Source organism: Ctenocephalides felis, unplaced genomic scaffold (assembly GCF_003426905.1).
Source record: "Ctenocephalides felis isolate EL2017-DRISC unplaced genomic scaffold, ASM342690v1 CF-g0.4_SCAFFOLD_01604, whole genome shotgun sequence".
Lineage (NCBI taxonomy): Eukaryota > Metazoa > Arthropoda > Insecta > Siphonaptera > Pulicidae > Ctenocephalides > Ctenocephalides felis.
In genome coordinates, this window is record NW_020537758.1 from 35,293,897 (window position 1) to 35,321,289 (window position 27,393).

General features: G+C 28.1%; 1 protein-coding gene across 1 annotated transcript in view; it reads left to right on the plus strand.

Moving 5' to 3' along the window:
- The window catches only part of LOC113373663 (protein jagged-1b), a 363,880-nt gene that overhangs the window by 21,105 nt on the left and 315,382 nt on the right, over positions 1 to 27,393 (plus strand). The window contains exon 2 of the mRNA XM_026613946.1: positions 5,194 to 5,568. Coding sequence (XP_026469731.1) covers positions 5,194 to 5,568 — 375 coding nt within the window. The remainder of the gene's footprint in view (positions 1 to 5,193; positions 5,569 to 27,393) is intronic.

A 27,393-nucleotide genomic window follows, 5' to 3' on the forward strand; every position in this document is an offset into this window, starting at 1 on the left:
ATCGATTCAATTTCATTATTCTACAACCTAAAAGAACATTTTAGGTAATTGTATCAATACAATTCTCTAAAATTTAAGAAAAGAAACAGATAGCGAAGAAATATAGTAGTCATCAAATCATATATTGCATTCTGTTATTATTGTAGAGTTTGAGTTATATAATATACAATAAAATTTAATATCACTTAAAATTTGCGGCAGCAAATAGAACATAGCAGTGTATGTAAACATTATCAATTCTGGAAATATCAAAGCCAATAATAAACAATATTATATTCAATATATTATATATTATATTATATTCATTCTACAACTTAAAATAACATTTTAAATAGTAAATATCAAAGTAAATTTTATATAATATAAGATATAGCTATCTATATCTATAGATATTTAATAGAACATAGAATGTGTAAACATATATCAAATCTCCATTTAAATCCAATGTAATAACATTTTTTGTAAAAAGTATCAATGCCATTTTTGTGTAATTTAAAAGAATCAGAGATAGCAAAGAGAGCATAAGTAGGGTAAACATATTTCAAATCTATATTATGGTTATTATCATTATTATTTAGAATCTAATATTAATATTGTAATATACCATAGAATCATTTTATATTATTTAATATCTTTTAAAATAGGTGGTAGCAAATAAAACATAGTAGTGTAAACATATTTCAGATGAATAATTTACAATAAAATTTAATATTTTACATTTGCGGCAGCAAATAGAACATAGTAGTGTATGTATACATATAGCAATTCTGGAACTTAAAACAATATTATATTCATTCTACAACCTAAAATAACATTTTAAATAGTAAATATCAAAGTAAATTTTATATAATATAAGATATAGAGGTAGCTAATAGAACATAGTAGTGTAAACATATATCAAATCTCTATTTAAATCCAATGTAATAAAACATTTTAAAAGAATCAGAGATAGCAAAGAGAGCATACATAGTAGGTTAAACATATTTCAAATTTATATTATGGTTATCATCATTATTATTTAGGATATAATATTAATATTGTAATATACCATAGAATCATTTTATATTATCTAATATCTTTTAAAATAGGTGGTAGCAAATAAAACATAGTAGTGTAAACATATTTCAGATGAATAATTTACAACAAAATTTAATATTTTACATTTGCGGCAGCAAATAGAACATAGTAGTGTATGTAAACATATAGCAATTCTGGAACTTAAAACTATATTATATTCATTCTACAACTTAAAATAACATTTTAAATAGTAAATATCAAAGTAAATTTTATATAATATAAGATATAGAGATAGCTAATAGAACATAGTAGTGTAAACATATATCAAATCTCTATGTAAATCCAATGTAATAACATTTTAAAAGAATCAGAGATAACAAAGAGAGCATGTTAGGGTAAACATATTTCAAATCTATATTTTGGTTATTATCATTATTATTTAAGATCTAATATTAATATTGTAATATACCATAGAATCATTTTATATTATCTAATATCTTTTAAAATAAGTGGTAGCAAATAAAATATAGTAGTGTAAACATATTTCAGATGAATAATTTACAATAAAATTTAATATTTTACATTTGCGGCAGCAAATAGAACATCGTAGTGTATGTAAACATATATCAAAAATCTGGATTTGAGAACAATATTATATTCATTCTACAACTTAAAATAACATTTTAAATAGTAAATATCGAAGCAAATTTCGTATAATTTTAAAAAATTTAGAGAAAAAATAGAGCTTAGTAGTGTAAACATATATCAATTCTCCATTCAAATCCAATATAATAACATTTTATGTAAAAACTTTCAATGTCATTTTTGTGTAATTTAAAAGAATCAGAGATAGCAAAGAGAGCATAAGTAGGGTAAATATATTTCAAATCTATATTATGGTTATTATCATTATTATTTAGAATCTAATATTAATATTGTAATATACCATAGAATCATTTTATATTATCTAATAATATGAAATATATTTTTTAACCGATCATAGATTTGCAATTGTAATATACAATAAAATTTATTATAAGATCTGCGGTCACAAATAGAACATAGTAGGGTAGAGCGGGGCTAGTTGAGCATAGGGGCAAGTTGAGCAATCGAAATATCTCGAAAACTATTTACCGTCCGTTTAGGCATCATATGGCGGAAATATAGAGATTTGGAAGAAATAAATATCCCGCGATCGCTAGTGGCCGCTGGACAAATGAGTGAGGCTCACGGGCGTTTTGTTTATTTTGAGACCAAAAAGTAAAAACGTAATTCATCACGAGTTTTCGTCTGGTTTAGTCAAATGTTATTTATTTTTAATTAGGTAAATGTTATTCTTCAATATAATTATAGTACTTTTAATATGCACAGAGATTCTGGCTATAATTCTTGCGGTTTTTTTATAAATTCACTTTTATTTTGAAATTCCGAGTTGGGGTTAGTTGAGCATAGTTGCTAAACTTGTTCTGTGACTAAGACAACTATCATTAACTTCCAGAAATTGATTATTATTTTTAAGATTTAAGCTAAGTCTATGAGTAATAATATAAAGAAATAATGATTTTAAACAAAAATAATGAATATAATGGTAAAATAATTCCTAAGATACGATATTGTTCTGTTGATTCTACTATTCGTTAATTATTCGAAGCATATTACTATAAGTATTGTTTTCTCTGTCAATAAAAGACTATAAATTAGTGATGTGCCAAGTCGAATCAAGTGATTCGAATCATTCGAATCAAGCCTTTAACGACTTGATTCGAATCAGATTTTACTTGATTCGAATCAACTCGTATCAAGCCGCGAAATATTTACTGTGATAAAACATGTGTGAACACAATTTTCATAAATATAAAAAAAATGTTTTAATTTAATTCAATATTATAACAATATAAATAATAATAATAATAAATATAAAAAATAATAATAATAAATATAAAAAATAAATCTTGAATTAAATCATGCGAGTCACCCGCCTTTAATACGCTTAAATGTATCACCCGACTCCAATTTATATGACTTTAACCGCATTCAAGTCGATATGAATTGATTCGAGTTCCTATGACTCAAACCGACTTATCCCGACTTCAAGTCGTTATGAATTAATTCGAGTTCCTATGACTCAAACCGACTTATCCCGACTTCAAGTCGTTATGAATTGATTCGAGTTCCTATGACTCAAACCGACTTATCCCGACTTCAAGTCGTTATGAATTGATTCGAGTTCCTATGACTCAAACCGACTTATCCCGACTTCAAGTCGGTATGAATTTATCCGAGTTCTACTCAAACTGAATCATACCGACTTGAGTTCGAAACATGTGTCCGTGTTTAGCGTATCGACTTATGGAGATGCAGTGCATGGGTCTTGAGTGTTTGTTTATTTTTGACTAAGCGCTGAGAGCAAATTTGTTCATGAAATATCAAAAACTCATTTAGATAATAAATACGCGATTTAGATTTTAATTATTATCAAAATAAACTACACAACGAGTTTTATACACATACAAAATTATTATATTTTAATTATGCAAGTAATGGCAAATTCACACAAATGAAATAATATCAATCTTTACAGTAGTGGATTGAATTTTAAGTCATTCGTAAGACGTTAGATTCAGCTCCCTGTTTAGATTAGATCTAAACAATCAATAATATACACATGCATTCGTTCAACGTAAGATTAAGAATATTGTTTTATATGCTTTAGTGATAGAGAAGTGTTTGGTTATATTTTACTGTAAATTCACTTGAAAGATTAGTTATATTTGTAGCTAGTTTATTATTATATATATAGTACAAATGTATTCATCTCTGCACTTTTTGGAATTAATTGCTTACTAAATTAATTATTTCACTTATAAAATTATTAAAATGATATTATTTCTTCTCTTAAATTATAATTGTTCATATATGAACTTGATTCGAATTGATTCGAATCATGATTCGAATCAGGTTTTTTTCTAATTCGAATCACTCGAATCAGGAAATTTTCGAGTCGGCACATCACTACTATAAATATAGAACTGGTTATTAAAAACTTATTTTATTTCATCACTAAACGACATTGAACCTATGATTTCATTATACTTTCTTGGTGCTCAACTTGCCTCACCTATGGGGTACATTGAGCATACTTGACTTTTTGCATTCAAACAGCTGTAGCTTTTAAATTTTACTTATTACCAAAAAATAGTACTAACACTTTTGTTAAGCGATAAACAACAAATCCATTAAGCCGTATAACAATTTATTGAGACTTTTCATTGAGGTGCTACATCCGTTTAAGTAAAAATTTGCTCAACTAGCCCCGCCCTACCCTAGTGTTAATTACTATGTGAAGAGTATCATCATTAATTAGATTTTATAGTAGAAACCTTACTATTTAAGTTTTAGTTGTTATATACAATTAAATTTAATTTTATTTAAAAACATAGCAGTGTAAAAAAATTATATATCGATTCAATTTCGTTATTCTACAACTTAAAAGAACAGTTTAGGTAATTGTAGTGTATGTTAACATATATCACATCTGGATCCGAGAGACCAATATTATATTCATTCTACAACTTAAAATAAAATTTTATATAGTAAATATCAAAGTAAATTTTATATAATATAAGATGTAGAGATAGCTGATAGAACATTATCAATGCTAATTTTGTGAAAATTAAAAGAATCAGAGATAGCAAAGAGAACATAGTAGGGGTGGTATTAAATAAAATATAGTAGTGTATCTAGTATATTTTAGATGAATAATTTAAAATCCCAATTTTTACTAGACTTGGAGAAGTAATATACAAAAAACATTTTATATAGTTTAATTTTAAGCACTAACACAATGTCGAGAATTATTAAAAGCGGGAAACAAATATTTGTCGAAGAATATTTTAAATTGTCAAAGAAAAGCGCCATGGGATCTAAGCCATCAACTCTCCTGAGAAAAAAATAGAAATAACTTAATCATTATTTATCAGTAATTATTCAATAATAAAATATTGTGAATTTTATATAGAAAGGATTCCAACATGACAATGTAGTATACAATGTCCCTTCTCGGCGGACTATTGTAAATTCATTAAATTTACTAAATGTCCTTTACTGGACAGTTGTAAATAAAAGTTAATAAAAAAAAATGTCATTTTTGTTTATAATAGTTTGATTATTTTTCAGGGCGTATACTGTTCGGGCTTCTTCGAACTTCAAATTTTAGAAATAGCGAATCACCGAGGCGGTCGTGCAAACGGCGAATGTTGCGGGACTCCGTCGACGTCCCATCACTCGGCCGCGATAATAGGCGGCGTGCCTCTGACGACATGCCGAACGCCGAGACCTTGCGCGACGATGTTCCGCCTGTGCCTCAAAGAGTTCCAGCGGCCGATGATTTCGGCTCCTGCGGGGAGCGGAGGTCTGTTGTCGGCCACGACTGCCCCTGCCGGCGGTTGCTCGTTCGGGAACGCGAGCACCCCGGTTGTCGGAGGGACGAGCTTTGCGGTACCCGAACCTTATACAGCAGCTATGGTCTTGCCATTCTCGTTTCGATGGACGGTAAGTGATAATAATCAGATGATTTTTTTTTTTTTAAATATACATTTTAGGGGACGTCCATTAATCACGTGAGGTTTTTAGGGGGAGGGGGGGTTTGACAAAAAATCACGAAATATCACGTGAGGGAGGGAAGGGTATAGCAAGATATCACGTGCGTTTATTTTTTTTACTATTTTCTATAAAAAAGTTCAAACATTTTTTAAAAAAAATTAAAAATTATACAGTTTTTTCATGTAACTAAAAATATACGTGATGTTTGGTGGGGGAGGGGGGTAATTTTGAATATCACCAAGGGGAAGGGGGGGGGGTTTAAAAATCCTTAAAAACTCGCTCACGTGATTAATGGACGCCCCCTTATGTTATTTTATTATGATTTTTTCTATAATCCGATCAAATCCTTGTTGGTATGATTGTTACATATTGTATTAAATGTCAAATGTATTCCACTCGGGTGAGAAATAGTGATTTTAAAAAGAACTAAATGTAGCAAAAATAAAACATGTACATTATATTATATAATTGTGTAGAAAATGTTACCTATAATTTAAATCATTAAATAATATCAAGGACCTACGTACATATGTTATTTTCAAAATATACCTTTTATTTTATTTTATTATGATTTTCTCTATAATCTAGAGTGTCCGGTTAAATCCTTGTCGATATTATGGTTACATATTGCATTAAATTTTAAACATATTCCACTCGGATGAGAAACATTGATTTTAAAAAGAAGTAAATGTAGCAAAAATAAAACATGTACATTATATTATATAACTGTGTAAAAAATGTTACCGATAATTTAAATCATTAAATAATATCAAGGACCTACGTACATAATATATGTAACCGTGTCAGTATTTTCTTATAGCAGATGCTTAATATTTCACAAAATAATTTATTAAGTTTCTTAAAAAAATGATTGAATGGTTTTTATGATATTTAATATGCACTAAACAAGTCTTACGAAAATCGGCTAAGTTATATAAATTAATTAAAATTTGAATAATAATCTACAATTTTGGACATACAAACACGTACACTATAGTTAAGATAATTTAAATGTATTTGAGAGATCAATTGCAAATCGTAATGTTTAGAAAATGCTTGTTGGTGCTATTGTTAAATATTTTATTCAGTTTCAAACACGTAAAAAATTCAAGAGAGGAATATTCATTTCATCATAAAGTAGTGAATGTAGCAGAAATAAAACATGTTTATCAAAAAAATACTTAAGAATCTTAACAGCAGTACGCTCAATTATAATTCCCAAGATTCGACAATGACATACAAATAACGTTAAAAAATACATAGAAGAATATAAATGCGAATCAACAAAAAAATTCAAATAAAATATGCAAATGAACAATTTCTTTCTAACACTATTCTTCCCTGAGTTTGAGTTTAACCTAGCTCACGGGCCTGCTCTAGGGTAAACAGTGACGATGTAGTTACGGATACACATGCAAAAAATAAATTGATTTGAACTCAAATAAATGAATATAGACTTGAAAATTATACTTAAAAAGATGTAAGTGGCAAAATGTAATAATTTTGTTATTTTTATTAAAAAGCTCACATTTGTTATTTTCATTAAAAAGTTCACATATATCATTTTATAAATTATTGTTATTACAATCAAATGTTCATTAAGAATTTTTTTTTAGAAATAATTAGGAAGACATGTTAAGGATTGCTAAGTTTTAAGACGTTTTTGGCAAAATCTATGTATAATAAACATATAAATTAGGCCAATATTGGGTTGAAAATTAATGTAAAGAGCTGTATAAATGGCCTCAAGTATTTTTCGTGGTATTGTAGATTTGTATTTTGTTATTTTTCTTATCACATCATAATTATATAAAGGTGAAAATAAGTTTCAATCATTTTGTTGATTTAAAAAATGTATTATATAACTTGCGGTTCAAGAGAGGAGCACGTTTATAGTTTGCGGTTTCTTCAGTCCTCCTTTAACCGCAATTGTACTCCAATACGGCTACTGGTGTTTTACCATACATCTTATGAAATTCGTATTCATTCAAAAATTTTATAAAATATAAATTTTTCACAAAACAATATTCAGGAATATTTTCAGCGCTTTAATATGAATAGAAGTGCAATGAGAAATCAATTCTTTTTCAATGAAGAACAAACACATACTTTATTTTTGCATTGACGTTACGATAATACAAATGTTATTAATTAAAGGGTTTTTTTCACGAATTCTTTTAATTAAAAATGTAAGTTCCGGTCAAAAAAATGTAGGCAGATAAATTATTTAGTAAAAAATTATACGGTTAATATTTCAAGATAATATTCATTTAATTATAAACACATGTATTTTCATTCAAATCTTTTATTTTTCAATTCAATAGCAATGAATCCAATTTTGAAATATTTGATAACAAATTGTTGTAATTGTAATTATACAGTAGACATACAGTTATTTATAATAAAATAACTTAACACTTTTTTAATTAATTTAATACGTTTAAAAAATCAAAACGAACAAAGGATATAAATTCAATATGAAAATATTAATAGATAATTGTTAGTCATAAAATATATATAAATTGTATATATTTAAAGAGATAACTTATTATTTTGAATCATTAAGAAATAAAATCACATCAATTATTATTTATAAAATTTCATATTTTAATAATAGATAAAATTTGCAAATAAAAATTATGTAGCTCCAGTCGAATGCATTCTAAGTAATTTATAGATCTTTTAATAACAAGTACAGTTTTTAATAATATGATAATCATACGTGAAAATTATATCGCCTATTTACAAAGAAACTATAATAGACAACTGCAAAATGATATAAAAATAAAATAATCACAGAAAAAGCATATAATTTGTCAAAATAGGTTAAAATAATAGCAAAGTTATTTATAAATATAAATTTGTTTTTTTAACACTAAAATAATAATAGTTAATGCAGATATTAAATCACTTCAAGTTATGTTTTCAATTCATTTTGGCTGAAGATTCAAATGGACAAACATTTTTATTAGGCAAAAATGAAAAATTTGTAACCAACTTGCGAAATTTATCCAAAGAAAATGTACTTGGGGCCAGAAATCTTACAATCAAAATAATATACTTTAAATCAAAATAACATTTAGCAGATATTAGAATATAAGCATATATATTTAATTTGTTTCACTTTCAGTAAATACAACATTTTTATAAAATACATAAGTATATAGAGAAAAGATTTCACACGAAGATTTTAAATTTAAACATAACATGACCTCAAATGATCGTGATTTGTAAATTCATATAGTAATATACATAGCATTCATATAGCAAATATATAGTAAATTCATGAAAATAATATATAATAACTTTATTAAAAACTAAGCGAACATTAATCAAACTTTAACTTGAAAAAGCTAGCATATAAAAATATAGAGGAATATCATATAGGAGTATAAGTTCAACATGAAATAAATTAATAAAAATTATAGCCTTGTATTTCAAACATTATAATAATTCTTTTTGTAGCAGTTAGGGACATTCATATAACATTAATACTTAAAATGAATTCGTAATGTTCAAAGAATAAATCTGTTAATAATAATGATAATACATTTGCTCTCGCTTAGGGTAAGACATAAAATTACACAGGTTATAGATAAAATTGTTTTCGCACAAATAAATCACAAAATCATATAACTAGAAAAATATTTATATACATATATCAAATGAAATCAAAGTCCCAAATAAAATTGTGGGAGATTTCTCATTGTCATTTCATAAATGCTAGAATCTTTTTAATCAAAACATATATTCTTCATAAGAGTGTTATGGGAGGTTTTAAATATATCAGACATAAAAATACATAGGGCATAGATAAAATAATTTTTGCATACACAAATAAAAAAATGACTTAAATGCAAAAGTATTCATATACATATATCAAAATTAAAGTGCCCTAGAGCAGGCCCTTGAGCTAAGTTAAATTTCAACTCGACTTAGGGAAGAATATTGTGGGAGGTTTCCCATTGCCCGAAATGGGCACTTTCCATTAGAAAACATACTCCCCATAAGAGTGTTATGGGGGATTAAATATTTTAGGCATAAAAATACACAATATAACATAACATGATATACATTTTTATAAAATATTCATATAAATATAGGACTTGTGATATTTTGTGAAAAATTTAAGTATCCTAGGGCAGGCCCTCGAGCTGAGTTAAATTTCAACTCGACTTAGGAAAGAATATTGTGGGAGATTTCCCATTGCCCGAAATGAACACTTTCCAATAGAAAATATACTCCCCATAAGAGTGTTACGGGGGTTAAATAAGTTAGACATAAAAATACACAATATAACATAACATGATATACATTTTTATAAAATATTCATATAAATATAGGACTTGTGATATTTTGTGAAAAATTTAAGTGAGTTGCAGAATTCAACAGGAAATATTTTCAAAAGACATTATTTTCTGCTTTGATAATAGATATGTGAGGTATACAAAATTGTTTTGAATTATATATACCAAAATCATATGATAAATTAAAATATAGTTAAAATGCAAAATTGGTTCAATCTTGATATCGTGATCGAAGAAAACGATCGTTTTGCTTTGATAAGCTGGACTTTGCTAATGCACCTAGGCTTTTGGATCCTAGGTTAAATTTTAATTATTGCATTGCTGCGTTCATTTTATATATATTTTGCTTCCTTATTTTTATTTATTATTGAAGCATTTTATTATTGAAGATTCATAATATATTTTATCATTATCTTGCTATCCTAGGGCTGTTGAGCTCTGGGTTAAATTTTGATATTTTAAGCGCGTTTACATGATATATATAGGTATATGTTTTGTATTATTAAAACATTATTCCCTAGATTCCCAATATACTTTATAATTTTTTGCCTTGCTACGGCTGTTGGGCTCTAGGTTAAATTTTGATATTTTAAAGCGTTCACATGATATATATATAGATATATTTTTTGTATTATTAAAACATTTTTTCCTAGATTCCCAATATATTTTATCATTTTTTTCCTTGCTACGGCTGTTGGGATCTGGGTTAAATTTTGATATTTGAAAGCGTTCACATGATATATATAGGTACATTTTTTGCATTATTAAAACATTTTTCCCTAGATTCCCAATATATTTTATCATTTTTTGCCTTGCTACGGCTGTTGGGATCTAGGTTAAATTTTGATATTTTAAAGCGTTCACATGATATATATAGGCATATTTTTTGAATTATTAAAACATTTTTCCCTAGATTCCCAATATATTTTATCATTTTTTGCCTTGCTACGGCTGTTGGGATCTAGGTTAAATTTTGATATATTTAGCATTCACATGATATATAGGTATATTTTTTGTATTATTAAAATATTTTTCCCTAGATTTCCAATATATTTTGTCATTTTTTGCCTTGCTACGGCTGTTGGGATCTAGGTTAAATTTTAATATTTTAAGGCGTTCACATTATATATATAGGTACATTTTTTGCATTATTAAAACATTTTTCCCTAGATTCCCAATATATTTTATCATTTTTTGCCTTGCTACGGCTGTTGGAATCTAGGTTAAATTTTGATATTTTAAAATGTTCACATGATATATATAGGCATATTTTTTGAATTATTAAATCATTTTTCCCTAGATTCCCAATATATTTTATCATTTTTTGCCTTGCTACGGCTGTTGGGATCTAGGTTAAATTTTGATATTTTAAAGCGTTCACATGATATATATAGTTACATTTTTTGCGTTATTAAAACATTTTTCCCTAGATTTCCAATATATTTTATCATTTTTTGCCTTGCTACGGCTGTTGGGATCTAGGTTAAATTTTGATATTAAAGCGTTCATTTGATGCATGGTTTGATATTTTTGGTGCTGCATTAAAGCGCGTTTACATGATTTTTTTATGCTTTCATATCGTTGGAGGACTTTAGGTTGAATTTTGATATATTTCTTGTTGCATTAAAGCATATGCATATATCAAAATTAAAGTGCCCTAGGGCAGGCCCTCGATATGAGTTAAATTTCAACTCGACTTAGGGAAGAATATTGTGGGAGATTTCTCATTGCCCGAAATGGGCACTTTCCAATAGAAAACATACTCCCCATAAGAGTGTTATGGGGGATTAAATATTTTAGACATAAAAATACACAATATAACATAACATGATATACATATTATAAAATATTCATATAAATATAGGACTTGTGATATTTTGTTAAAAATTTAAGTACCCTAGGGCAAGCCCTTGAGCTGAGTTAAATTTCAACTCGACTTAGGGAAGAATATTGTGGGAGATTTTCCATTGCCCGAAATGGGTACTTTCCAATAGAAAACATACTCCCCATAAGAGTGTTCTGGGGGATTAAATATTTTAGACATAAAAATACACAATGATGCATAGTTTGATATTTTTGGTGCTGCATTAAAGCGCGTTCACATGATTTTTTTATGCTTTCATATCGTTGGAGGACTTTAGGTTGAATTTTGATATATTACATGTTGCATTAAAGCATTCATTTGATAAATATTTTTTGTTTTTTCTTCTAAATATTTGAGCGTTTTTCTAGATCCCCAATAAATTTTATGATTTTCTGTCCAATGTGGGTGATTTTGGACTTCTAGAATATTATTCAATATTGGAGATGTAATATAATTTATAATATTAATTTGATTGCTGGATATATATTTGATTCTGCTTCTTCTTCTTTTATTACAGCATTTTTCCAGACCTCCAATTTCTTCTTTTCATAAAACTTCGTACTTGAATTTATAATAAAATTCTTTTTCAATAGTGGACAAAAGTAAATGGTCGTTTGTGAGTTCCATTTTTTGTCATTTTTTCAAAAAAGTTGTAATTTCTTTTTCTGTTTGTTGTTTTTTCTTGTTGCTTGTTTTCTTGTTTCTTCTTACTTGCTGATGAATATTTATTTCTTCATTCTTGATAAATTTGTTGCGATTCTTCTTTTGCATATTTTTTTTAAATTATTTTCATCATAATTCATATGACTTCAAGTTAATTTTTTTCTAAATTTGTCTTGATCTTCTTAATTTCTTTCTTGCTATTGAATATTTTCTTTCTTCATTCTTGATTTTTCTTCATTTATAAATGTTACTTCTTGCTTGTGAATGTTTATTTCTTCATTCTTGATCAATTTGTGTTACTTCTAAATATGTCTTGATCTTCTTTACTTGTTTCTTGCTGTTGGATATTTATTTCTTCAGTCTTGATGAATTTTTGTTTCTATTCTTCTTTTGCGTATTTAAATATATTCGTTGTTTATTATTAAAACATATTTGGTTTATTGTTACTTGTTAATAAACGGAAAACTCGAATTAAAATATTTTTGATTCAGAGCTGCGTGGAAACGTCCTTTCATTTTAAGAATTTTTCTCAGAATGACCGCAAGCCCATCGAGCTCACATATTTATACCTTTTTGGGGCTCGTTCTGATTGGTCGCCTGGCCTACGCAATGTCAGCCAGAAATCGCATGGTTTTTCATCGCTTTCCATAGAAAACTTACCTGTTTTTGTCCAAAATGTTAACGCGACACCTGATTGGTCTGAGCCGAAAAACTGCCGTGAAGTTAGGCATTTCTAGAACATTCTATGCCCTGTTTTTATTGGTCGTCTGGACGATGTGGTGTCAGCCAGAAATCGCTATGTTTTTTGGAAATTTGTTTATACGGGTTTATTTGTTTACAGGATTACATGGTGCGATGATTTTTATTGGTCTAAATTATATACACGACGAAAGTATATGTAATTTTGGAATGATCGCTGAGGAAAATGATGAGCAAAATTTATATATTGAATATATATTAATATAATTATATTAAAAAATATTGTCAAATTACCAATAAAAATACTATTAAAAAGTTTTAAAAAAATATTATTAAATTATTATAGTTACAAAATCTCAAATTACTTACTAAATTTTATAATATAAATATCTTCTATTTAATTTGCAATCAATTTATTGTAATATATATTGTATTTAATATATATTTAATAATATCTAAAATCATCCAAATTGGTTAAAGAAATAATATTATATTATACCAATAATATTGCTATTTAAATATATGCAATTTACTTATTTAGTTATGAAATATTTTTATTTGTTTATTTAATTTTAAGTTTGAATGTTGAAAACTAAATAATAATTCATAATTAAATTTTATTTAACTAAATTATTGAATAACAAAATCATTTTTAGTATTACTTGTATTTTTCCAAACCCTAATAATTTTTAATTTAATTTAAGCATCCTTGTAGTTCATTTTATCATTTTATTATTATTTGTTTTACTTTAAATAATATTAGCTTTAGTTTACACTATTCTGAAATAAAAAATTAAAAAATTCCAAATAGTAAACCTAATTATGTTATTTTAATAATTATTTATTCTCTTGAGCAAGTTGTCTTTCTTTTCATCTAAAAAAGAGTATTTAAGTATGTATAATATTCATATATTATCTTAACTATGTGAGTTGTATTTTGACGAATACTAAAATTTAATTATTAAATATCATGCCCCTAGAGAGCTCATATTTTCTACTATATGTTACTATTTTTATAAATTAAATAATCAATAACGATCTAAGTTGTATTTTTTAAACCGTATTGTTTTTTGATGAAAACTAAACTTTAATTATTAAATATTATGCTCCTAGAGCTCATATTTTTCTACTATATTTTTCTATTTTTATAAATTAAATAATCAATATCGATCTAAGTTGTCTTTTATAAATCGTATTGATGAATACTAAAATTCAATTATTAAATAATATGCTTCTAGAGTTCATATTTTCTACTATATGTTACTATTTTTATGTTCCATTAAATAATCAATAACGATCTAAGTCGTCTTTTTTAAATCGTATATAATGTAAAAGGCAGACGTCTCGTAGAAATCAGCCTGCACAATGCGAAAATCAAGACAGGCTTTTATCGTGTTTATAAATCACCTCTTAACGAACATGATAAGCACAATAAACAGATATTCATCAGATGTACCATGCCAATATCCAAGACTTGTCCATCGACCGAGATCCAGAGTTAAGAGATCGATTTTGAATAATTATAAATAATTGAGATCAATCTGATATTTATAACATATTTGCTCAATATGCTTGTATTGAAAATAATTTATTAAAAATTGTAATTGGAGACTGATCAGTGAATATTGATTAGTGTTTATGTACCTATTTTATGGTTTTTGCCCGAAACGTAAGCCGAGTTGAGCAAAATATAATACAATTTCGAAGAATATTATCAAATATTAAATTAAGTAACTATAATGTAATTAAGCATGTTTCATATTTATATGAAATATATTACACGTGCAGCGTTCTATTGCTCCAAATGTTACTGAGTGTTTTATTTATATTAATTTAATTATACTGAAGTACTAACTCGCAATACCAAAATCTATGTGAATACTACACTATTTGTGTAAAATTAAGTTAAATATAATGATAATATTGTTGTTTTATACATTCGAAACTGATCATTAACCATTGATTAGCTATTACGTACATACATAGTTTTTTGCCTAAAATATATTCCGAGTTGAGCATAATATAATTCAATTCCAAATATTACAATAAACTTCTAATAAAATAAATTAAAAGCTTACACAAGAATTTGTCTATAATATTATATGTACATCATTCTATTGCTCCAAATATTACTTATTCTTAGTACTGTATGGGTTTTATTTAATTTTAATGATGATGAAATTCTAAATCGTAATACTAAAAGGTATGTAAATACTTAAAATGTATGTATTTGTACAAAATCAAATTAAATATACTGATAATATAGTCATTTTATACAATTGAAACTGATCAATTACCATTGATTAGCTATTACGTACATACATACTTTTTCTGTCCGAAACTTGCGAATAATATAATACAATTTTAAATATTACAACAAGCATATAGTAGATTAAAACTAGTGGGGTGTATGGCATCGTGCCTTAAGGTAAATTGCTGGAACTTCCCGTACCGTAACGAAATGTTCGAGAAATATTGAATGTTTTCAAATAGATTATCATAAATATTGTAACATTGTCTAATATTTAAAAGGATTATATAAATTGAATTGCAAAGTTGAAATTATTTGTTTAAAGTATATCAGAACTTTAGTCAGAATTAAAAATAAAATCTGAACTATTTTCGATATTCAAACAAAATTTTTTTTTTTTGAATAAAAAATTTGGAAAAAAAATTTTTGAAACAATTTTTTTTTGCCCAAAATCAATTATTTTGTTAAAACAAGCAGAAAGTTATTTGAATCATTTAAATCGGACGCTTAGTTCTCTTAAAAACTGCCATCTTTTGCACATTTAACTCTGTATCTTCGAAATGGCTGGGCCTGCTTTTGCCAAAAACTAACAACTACTTCTCCCAATCATTACTAATTGAATACTTTTTAGATCATTCAAATCAGATGCTCCATTCTCTCAAAAACTCGATTTCTATTTTTTGCACTCTTTGCTCCTTACCTCCGAAACTGCTGGACCTGCCTTTGCCAAAAGCTAATTAGCACATCAATAAGAATCTAATGTTTTTTAAACCATTCAAATCGGTTGATTCGTTCGCCCGAAAACGTGGACAAAAAATTGTATCCATAGCATACATACACACACACACACACATCAATTTTTTGTGAGGTATGCCAAAATGTTCAGAAACCTTCAAAACGTCGAGAAATGCAAAAAATTTCAATTTCGATTTTTGGACAATTACAATAACTTACCCTACGGGAAGTTAATAAACCTGTAGAATGAAAAAAGCTTGTAGAGAATATTTATTATTTATTACACGTACATCAATCTATTGCTCCAAATGTTACTTAATACTGCATGTGTTTTATTTCATCTTAATGATGCTGAAAGACTAAAATCTATCTTCACCCATTTAAAATGTAAATGTTAATGAGTTCTAATTCGACATGCTTATCACTTTAGCACCTTCTTTAATGATGTATCTTGCAATAGTATATAATTTCATATATTTCGCACCTTTGCATGATTTTGCCCTGATTGCATCGCTTCAGCTAATCAGCTCGACTATGCACGCACGTATTTCTCAATCAGATATATCTATTATGTGAGCGAGTTGAATGGATTTTGCCTGAATCATGATTTGCTCGTTTAAATAGTTGCATACAGGAGATAGATAGAGAGCTGAGATGAGAAAATCAATATTGGGATTGAAAATTTTGAATAGATGAATAAAGTCAGCGGAAATGTATTGTTATGGTGACATCGCACCGCTGCCATCATGTAGTGCTGGAGCATCCAATGACACCCCTTTCTGTGTAGAAGGTTCCACCGATGATGCCAACAATTTGTAGAGTTTTTCTGCTGCTAAACAAAGCTGTTACCTATGTGGAGGCAGAACAGTAGAAACAGATTTCATGATTTGTTATACACTTTACATATAACAACTGAGAAACTGATCTGAACTAAATGAGAACTAAATTACTACTGACTTTCTACTAATCTGACTGAAGACTGAACTCATATTTCATAAAAAACTAAATAAATATTTTTATTGAACTATTTTCGATTATAAACTAGGTTTAAATTTCATTTTATCCTCTTTTTCTAAAAGTAAAGTTTTTCTCCAGCATTTCTATTAATTCGCATACCGCCTCTTAAGTCACGCCGCGTTGATTCCTCATGTCAAATCATTTCTTGACATTTTTCGCGGTGCGTTAGTTAATATGTCAATAATGGTCGATATCGTTTGATGGCGTTGAATGGAACGAAGGTGTTTGTTATTTGCATTTAGAAATTATGAGTTGGCAGTATACAATTAGCTTTGTATTTGTGCAAAATGCAAGGCATGGTCTGATGGATTAGAAACAGAGATAAGGAATGGCTGGACTTTCTAAATTGAATTTTGAGTATGACTCGATCTATATGGTTAAGGAACCAAAGATTGGCACTCAATCAATCTGCTGGGTCTGAAGTCAACATGAATGAAATGAATATTTATTTATTCTGCTATTATTTTCTTCATCCTAATGTTAAACTTTAAGAAGTATTTGCTACCTACAGCTGGCAGTAGAAACCTACGTCTTTTCCTTACACATCTTGTTGTACGATCTGATATGAATCTAGATTTTGCTACTGTGTAATTGTTCCGCATTCGCACAATTATTTAGCCATTACATTATATAACAACATGTACTGTTGTATCTTTGTAAAAGGAAAGCACGTTTGATAACATGATTTTTCAAGATTGTTGTCAAAATTTCATTTTATACGAAGATTGAGTTGTTTCGAAACAAATTGAAACTGGTGAACAGTTGTATGATTTGTAATCTAACCGCGGAAATCCGTGCGTATAGATTTGATTTAACTTTACTAGAAAATATTTTCAATAATTATAACATAATTAATTGAATTAGTGCTTCTATAGCTTCTAGTTCAGAATGCAATTATATGAATCACATGTTTTCTTTCATTCAACTTCTTTTGGAAAATCAGCATTATAAATAATCTGGTATTATAATGACATTGTTCTTATTATTATCATTTGTTTATTTATATTATATGCAAGCCGAACAATTCTCGCTCTAACATGCAACTCATTTTAATCCGCTTGTTGATATCTCTACATTTGTCAACAAACGATCGATCAAATTTAACACATCCATTCTGATATATATATGACACATGCATGCATATATGTATTCATATATACATTTATGTGTCTATGTCTCTATACCCTGAATTTTATCGTATCTTGTGCAAATAAAGTTGATCCAAATGCATATAACAGATATGGTTCATCAGCCCCCTAAATGAATTCAACAAACGCGATAAAGGTATTAAAGATGTTTGATGGCTAATAAAATTGTCAAAAAGAGATTATTGTGTACTTTGGAAAGTTTTTTGTACACATATCGGCTACGTTTATCTACTAAAAAAGTACAAGAATGTTTCGAAATTACTAGAAGGTATAATTTATCTCTATAATTATTATAGGTACCCAATGCCATACTATTGATTAAGGCTGCGCTTTGGAGGACAAATAGTATCTTCCGATTTCAACAAGTTTATATATATTATTGATATTTAATCTTTATGCTGGTGATGGTGGTGTTTTAATAGAGAATCTAGTTGTCTTTCTTCCATCTTGTATACTTAGCTTTGCCCTAAATATTCAAACTGATCTTGATGAACTTCGCGTCTATACTTGATGATTCAAAAATTAAGAAAAGTCGATCAATTCATCCATTATCTTTTAGATAAGAGACAATAAGTAGAATACGTTCATTACCACAGTATAACACAATGAACAGCCTTGGTTTACACTTATTGTTAATAAAAAAAAAGACCACAACACCAGATGTTTAGTTCTATGCATTGAAATTGGCATGGGAAAATCTGAGCCGGCTATTTAACAATCGTATTGCTGTGTACTATTGCAATAGTTGTTTGCGCACATACAACTTCATATTATTCGAACACTTGCGAATAAAGTTGAGAAAGTTAGCAATGCATCGAATATCGACACTTATGCTTGATATTGCACAAACATAATTATATTATTATAATTGATCTGTTTGTCAACTCCTGATTTTGCATCTTGGAATTATCTCTTCTCTGCTGCTGTATGTATATTTCTATATCCCTTTAATTTCTGGTATGTGTAGTAAAAGGTCTATGGATATTTTTGCTTTAAATGAAAATTTCATTTTATCTTAATGCTTGCTTAATGTAGGTTGTGATCATTGTTTCACTGTGTCTTGAGAAATGAACCAAGTAGGCATGCCCTAAATGTATTCCCTGAATTCACCCTTTTACCCTTTTACAAGCTTTTAAACAAAAAATAATATCTAAAACTAAATAAGAAGTTTTCAAGAATAGGTCTATTAATAATGAATTTTTATGCAAATAGTTTATTAAACTGGAATTGTTCGCGCCTGCTCCGCAATTATCAAATATTTACCATCTTTTACCAAACATCAATAAAATAATTTGGAATCGTAGGTACTAATCCAAATAAATCAAATCAATTACAAAGGAAACAAATCATTTTTCCATCAGTTTTAAAGGTCTTATACAGCCTAATTGGTAATGAAGTATATGTGGCTTTTCGAAGTAATTAGAGTATCTGTGTTCAGTGTAACTTTTGTAATAAACATTGCGTTTGAAGAATCAGGAATAAAAGTCCAAATATGTTTTTATCATGCAGATTTATCATAATAATTGATTAAACCATAGTCTTAACATTTTTTATATTTACTCTGATGCATTAATATCGACTTTTGCTTTTCCCACCCCCATTCAAACCGCAAATCGCGCCCTGTCTTGCTTGCATGTTTTGCGTCGAATTGCTTTGACGTTGCATTGAAGTGATGATGACATTACATGTCACACACTATCGACATATCGATCAATCATTCGATTGCTTTCTGCTATATATGCGTTGTTTGCATTTGCGAATACATTTGGATAACTCATTTCAAGGGTTATGCATACACACAACACATACACACAACATATACACCCACCCACCTATTCATACTCTCATAGGCTAACATATATATTTTGAAAATTGCACTGTTACAATTTTTAAATGCACTTTAAAAAATGATGTCAATAGAGTAAAAACAATAGACGAATTCTAACGGTTCTTGGTTAGAACTTTAACCTATTGATGCTTTGTTTTAAAACCTATCCTTTCCTCAAAGTTCCAAAAATGGTATTATGTCCTTTCCCCCTTTTCTAAAGCCCATTCCGGCGTTTGGTTTATAATGCGAAAATAATTGTTACAAGAATGTCCATGCATTCTGACCTTATTTAGATATAACACATTTAAGCCATAAACACAAAAGGCTCATATAGCATTCATAAAACGATCTAATGCACATTTCTCATCATGCTAAATACGGCTTTTATTCGCAAAACTGATGTGTGTGATACGGATCTTAGCTCTTATTGTGCTGTACAGTTATTACAAGTTATATTATATTGTATGAAGCTCTTGCATATAAAACGCCCACGTTGAGAAATGGATCATTCGAGTGAACGTAAATAATATCTCAAACATGTAAAGCATTATTTTCGCATAAAAACGATATAAACTGCGAAACTGAGGGAATAAAGTCATTTTTAGATCATCTTGTTCAAATAATTTATTATGTTGGATGAATTCTAAGCGTTTTTAGGTCATTTTTGAATAATTTTAAAAATAGAGTCAGTATATCATCGGGTTTGCCTTATATGTATGCGCATAAAAACATTTTTATTGAGCTGGTAAACAGATAAAAAAATACATTTGGAGTGTTGATGGCAACAATTGTCTCTAAGGAAGACCAGCAAAACTTCTTCAAAAGTTTCGAAGTTTGGTGCTGGAAAATAAGGGATTAGATTTAATGGAAATGGTACCAAATGATGAAGTATTGAATGGAGTGAGAGAGAAAAGTTTACTGGCTCTGGAAAATCTACTGGATGATTGCGAATACAAGAGGAAATGGATTCATCCTATATTAGGAAAAGCACGTCTCCTGCAAGAGGATTTCGAAGAACAATTGGAAAAACTGAAAAGACAATGATGCAGATGAATGCAAAGAATATAGAGCCGATTTAAAATTGAGGCAGGTGTAGAAGAGCAAAAAGTTTGATATTGTGAAACAAAACAAAAATAGAAAGGAAAACTAAAATTACTATTGTAGCTTCTTTAGAATATAGGTGATCCATGTTGCTCAAGAATACTGCAGTGTCCCCGTAGAGTATAATCAAATCTTCTTATATGGATATTTCAAAATTATCATTAGTTGACTGTACCTTTAATTTTACATTTATTGCATTAATTAGACAACTATAACTGAAGTTTAGAATGCACCTCATTCCATGTAATATTGCTTAGACAGAGCACAAAAGAATTTAACAATATCCTGTCAAAAATTTTATCTGCCATTTTTGTCGGCGCATGTTGATCCAAATTGCTGCTTTTTAATAACATTTTATTAGCGTTTCCAAAAAGGAAACATATTGTTCAATACATCATTTAATTATTCACATTCTTGGCATTTTCAATGGTATCAAAATCCTCTATTTTGTTGAAATTTCTTGAGATATGTACATTTCAAACAATATTATTTACCATGCAGTTTCCTTGACTTGTGTACGATCAGTTTTGTTTAAGTCCCTGAAGAACGTAAAGTATTTCTAAAAATAACAGGAATATATAATTGTTTTCAAAACATGATTTGCGGATACAGAAGTGTTTGACTGTTATAAATCAAACTCTTTCCACCTTCACATGAAAAAATAATTATCGCATGAGTCATTTCAGGAATGCATAATAAAACTTAACGCACTAGAAAAATATACGTATTATATGTTTTTCTAAATAATTATTATTATAATTCCGACGTTTAATGTAAATTCTGCAGTATTTAATCATTCGTTTCGATCATAAAGTTTCTAAACAATGAAATGTATATAATATTGAGTTAATTATGTTGAACAAAAACAATTAAATGTTTATAGTTAGAAATTATTGAAATTATATTTTTACACTATTTTTTACGATTGAGTCATTAAATAATCCGAGCGAGAAATAAAATTATAAATAAATTTGTTGTATTACTTTTTTCAAATTTATTAAAAAAAAAGGCCAATTTCAAAATACATAGATTAAAACCAAGATCAAAATAGACTGATGACTCTGCATTATTGTTAATCAAAATTAGGCCACATCCTCTTGATGAATTTCTTTTGTGACATAAAACTGCAAAGACAATTTAATCATTATTCAAAGTATTATTCTCTAGTATGCTACCATACTAAATTCCTTTCACCTCAATCTAGGTTACCAGATTTATTAAATATTTTACTACAGGAATGCATCTTCAAGATTCTTACAATTAATACAGAGTCTGCGCATCTTCACGTATCGTTCTGCTCGTAATTCATCATCATTAAAACGATTTTATTATCTTCAAGGCAGAAATTAAAATCTGTCAGGGAATTAGAGCATAAAATGCCTTTATCACATTTCTACATATATTATAGCATTTCGGCGATAATTAAATTCACACACGTTCCTTTCAAGTTTATCGCGCATCAAAATGCGTGAGAAATTATTTGCTTACAAACATCATTTTGCTTAGTGTACTTACTTGCAACTGTTAACAACGAACATGTTTGCATTTGTAATCGATGATTAATAGTTTTATTGCAAATAAAAATATGATTGCTTGAATAGACGAAGGACTCCACGGTTTGTCGTCGGCGATGACGCTATGGGAAAATATGCATTTTTCAGGAACTCTTTTGATATAACAAAGTTTGAATCATGTATGGTATTTCACATTATGATATAGTTTTGGAGTGCACGAAACTGAATATATTGGTCGAAATATAATACTATAATTAGACATAGAATAATAAGATAGTCCGCATTTTAATTATCTTATCGTCTCAAGTAGAAATCACTTGTGGCGCAATATAGTTTTGTAAGTTTGTCCTAATATATTTCTGTTGACATTTTTCCGTAGAAAACGAATATTAAAACCAATATAGGCGCCATATAATCCCAATATTAGTAAACAATGTTAAACTCCCATTCAAAGCCAATATAAGCTCAATATAAATAATCCATATTTACCTCGTATTAAAAACCAATATAAACATTATATGAATAAACAATCTTTACTTCAAATAAAAGAACATTATGAGTTAAATATATTCCCCCAAATTCAAAAATATTATTTAATTTATATAGGAAAAGAATATTTATCTCATCGATAATAAAATTTTATTTATTCTAAATAAATACATATATTTTTAAATAGTTTAGATAATTAATATATGTATATTAATAATTATGAAACATGGAACAAACATTACAAAATCAAAAGTTTTTATTTTAATTAGGCAATAGTTCTTTTTATAATTATTTTTATTATTTTATTTTTAACTACAATCAGAATACAATATCCTGGGAGCTATTTGGTTCAATTTCAAAGATGTAGTAAAAGCTAAATGCTTTGAATCTTGGAATCTTCTTTTTGTCTTCTTGAAGCTGGTGTCTTAAGAAGTAATAGAATTTGTATGATCTTCCAGTTTTAAGAAATGTTGAACACTGGTTAGCTTTAGTAGGTACCACCTGAAACATAAACATTTAAAGTGATTATGAAAATGGTCAATTAATATATTTATAATTATAATTAATTAATAACTTAAGAATAATAAGATAGATAAGATTGGGATGTAGAATCTTACAATAAAGAATATTAATATATAAAATTTATATTTCAAGGCCGGTAGTATGTTCGAGCCGAATCAAAGTAGCCGATAATCCAAAATCATATAAAAAAAACAATCAATACGATATTAAAAACACATTGAAATTATTGTAAATACAATTATAACTTGTAAATTTATATATTAATATCTTTATTATAAGATTCTGCATCCCAATCTCATCTATCTTATTATTCTTAAGTTCACATTGTACAATTGGCGAATGCAAAAAATGTCATTGTCTCGCATTGTTTTCGCACGGAGTTCTCCCTTTAACAAGACACGCTCTTTCCGCGTCTAAGTTGCCCACATCTTTACAATGAGACAAAGGAACACCTTGATAGATTCGAGGGAAAGTAACATTTACCTCCGAAAGAATACGATATCTATCGTTTTCATTAATAAGTGTTTAATAGAATCGATTTAATACTGAAGATGGTAACTAGGAAGACGAATTGACTGAGATGTTGGAACAATAGGAAGAACAAAAGGTGCGGGTGGATGTTGTAAGAATTGCATACAAGTACACTGGGTCTGTGTGTACTATTATTTGGAATAAGGCATCACTTGTTTGCTCTTTATTAAGAAAATATTTTGTATGTGGTGAAGTACTCATAACTTCAACATTAAAAGTTCAACTTAAGAGCATTTACCTCAAACTAAGAATACGTCATCATGTTACCATACCGCCAATATACAAATATGATGAATATTTTTCTTTTGTCTATTTATATGATCGTATTGCATACAAAATTATAATTATTTCCCGAACTGAAATTAACACAAAGCTAATTAGTTTTTTCTCAAATTTGCATTTTGTACTTAATTATTCTCTTAAAATTACTCATCAAGTAACATGCATCATAAACTTAATAATAATTATTTACTGCGTTTGTTTCTTCACAAACAAATGATTTATTATATATACTTCTATTACAATACGAAAACTATTCATGCAAAGTTCATATATTTTTTCCAAATTTGCAATTACTTGCAAATTATCCACCGAGCATAGGTAATAGTAAATAGCATTTTCTGTTCCGACATAAATAAATAGTTTTTTAGTTGGAATTTTGTTTAACAGACGTGCTTTGATAATATGGACCTAGAATGGTAAAACAAATTGATGATTTTTGTGAAAATTATGCATTCGCAGACAAAGAACATTTTTAGTAATCGCAAGTTTATAATAGAATATGTATATTCATAATACCAGTAGAGTTTAGACTTTATATACTTTTATTATCATTTTTTATTCTTGAATTAATTCTATTTTTATAAATACCTTCAAGTTATTAAAACTCACCATGAACCTGCGATTCATGAAGCACTTCGAGAATTAAGTGTTGTACTTCAAACAAGAATAGATGAGATAAAAATAGAAATTTCATTCATTAAACCGAGACCGTCTGACTGTCTACTTAGGTTTTTATGTTACATACTTATCGTTTTTAACATTTCTAATGTAAGAGTTAATAAAATCTACCCTAACTTTAATATGGGAGTGGTATGAAGTGGAGCATTTAACTAAATTTATTTTAGCTGATATATTTTTTCGGCTTCTGTTTGAGGTACATTAATGAAGTCAACGCATTTCCGGAAGATAAATTTATCAAGTTTCATCAATCAGAGCTGAAAATAATTTTATAAATGAAATGATACAGCATAATTCAGACATCGCATGTATTGATTAGCAATGCAGTTTTAGCAATGTAAATTAAAATTGTCTTGAAATATAATATTTATTTTAATTCATTGGTAACTAAGTAAGTACGGCTTTCACTCTTTGTTGGTTTTAATTGAATTTGTAGGATTGCTAACATATGCACTGTTCCTGGTCTTCTAATCTTAAAAAAGCAGTGTCAAAATTGGTTTGGCAAATTTCGTTCTGGTGGTGGTTCAAATGCTCTGGTCTTCTAGTTGAAGTTGATTAAGAAAAAAATTGTGTACTTTAAACTATTATTATCAACCAAATGAGCAATTCTGATGTCTACATTTAACAACCAACGAAATTAAATAATGCAATAAAAAAGAGGTCTAATTTGGCAAATCAAAATGGTGATTTATTCCATTATTGGCATCACTTATCTCTGACTACTCGATAAATATTATTGGAGCTTGGTTGGGATGTCTTGATAAATCCACGAATAGTTCGGATCTTATACAATCTGATTACTTTTAGTTTCGATCTTAATAAAACTCAATGAATTAAAAGAAAAATCAATGATGATGCTGGAGTCATGGTGCCTAATTCAGATTTTTGGTAAAAAACAAGAGCATTTATAAAAGTGAGATAATGATGCTGCTTGAAAGATGACAAATTGGATAAGGAATTTCAGAGTAAAGAAATTTAGATCTATGAAAAAAATGTCTTTGATTTTCTAACAACAATTTTTACGTACTTTTGTTGGCAACGCTGCCACCATTATATGAAATATTGGTGGCAGCGATCATTTAACTATCTGACAATTGTCGTTTCGGCCTAAGTTTATTAATTTTCTAAATTCATTGGCTTTTGTATTTTAATTATTTCAAAATATCAGAATGACAGTTAACAATGTGTTACATTCGATTGCGATATAGGCGCCTTTTCAAGCTTTCAATGTATGTTCTATCTGTCATCTGTATTGACCATTAGTCTTCGGCTTCCGCTCTCCATAGTATCATCCCGGATGTCGAATTATCTGTCGGGCACGCGTGAATCTGTGCAGATATAAACACAGGGACGAAAGAAATTTGAGAAAGATCACCCAAAATTACTGAAATAATTGAAAAGGATTATATGCATAGTTGATTTCGATTCTAACTCTTTTTAATATTTGTGGACTTAAAGATTTCTGGGACACCTTGTATATCTATTATATAAAAATAAGTCGGGTTTTCCTTCCTGACGATATAACTCCAGAACCCACGAACCGATTTCGACGATTTTGCATTCGTTGGAAAGGTCTCGGACCCCGTGAGGTTTATAGCAAAGAAAATCGAAGAAAGATTTTAACAGAAAAGCAGAAAACACTTTTTCTTTTTTCACATACAGCGTCATCTTTTATACTTAGCATTTACTACAAACTCATATTTTTTGTTTGACTGCTGCTCATTTGTTTGACAGCTACTCTTTGTTCTCTGCTATTCTGCTCAGTTAATTTCATGTGACAAACCGGTAAAAAAAAGTTATTCGTTTCCTAACATTTCAATTGGAAACCATCAAATCAATCACGTGTATTGTGAAAATTTTCATTCAATTTCAACAGCAGGCAATTTTTTTCTTCTCCTTTTAATCGCCAAACGAAATATTACATAAAATGAAACCATCTGGTGGTGAAACGGAGTTCGCTCGGTTTGCTAGTTATTAATAAAATATTGCAAAGAGTATGAAAAATATAAATAATAGTGGTTTTAGGTTTTTTTATACAATTACACAATTTATTTGTTTTTTGTTTTTCAGGCCAAAATATTCTAAGGAAAGTTGTACCTATGAGTTGCATGTACAATTTGTGTAATATCAGCTAATTGTTTGTAT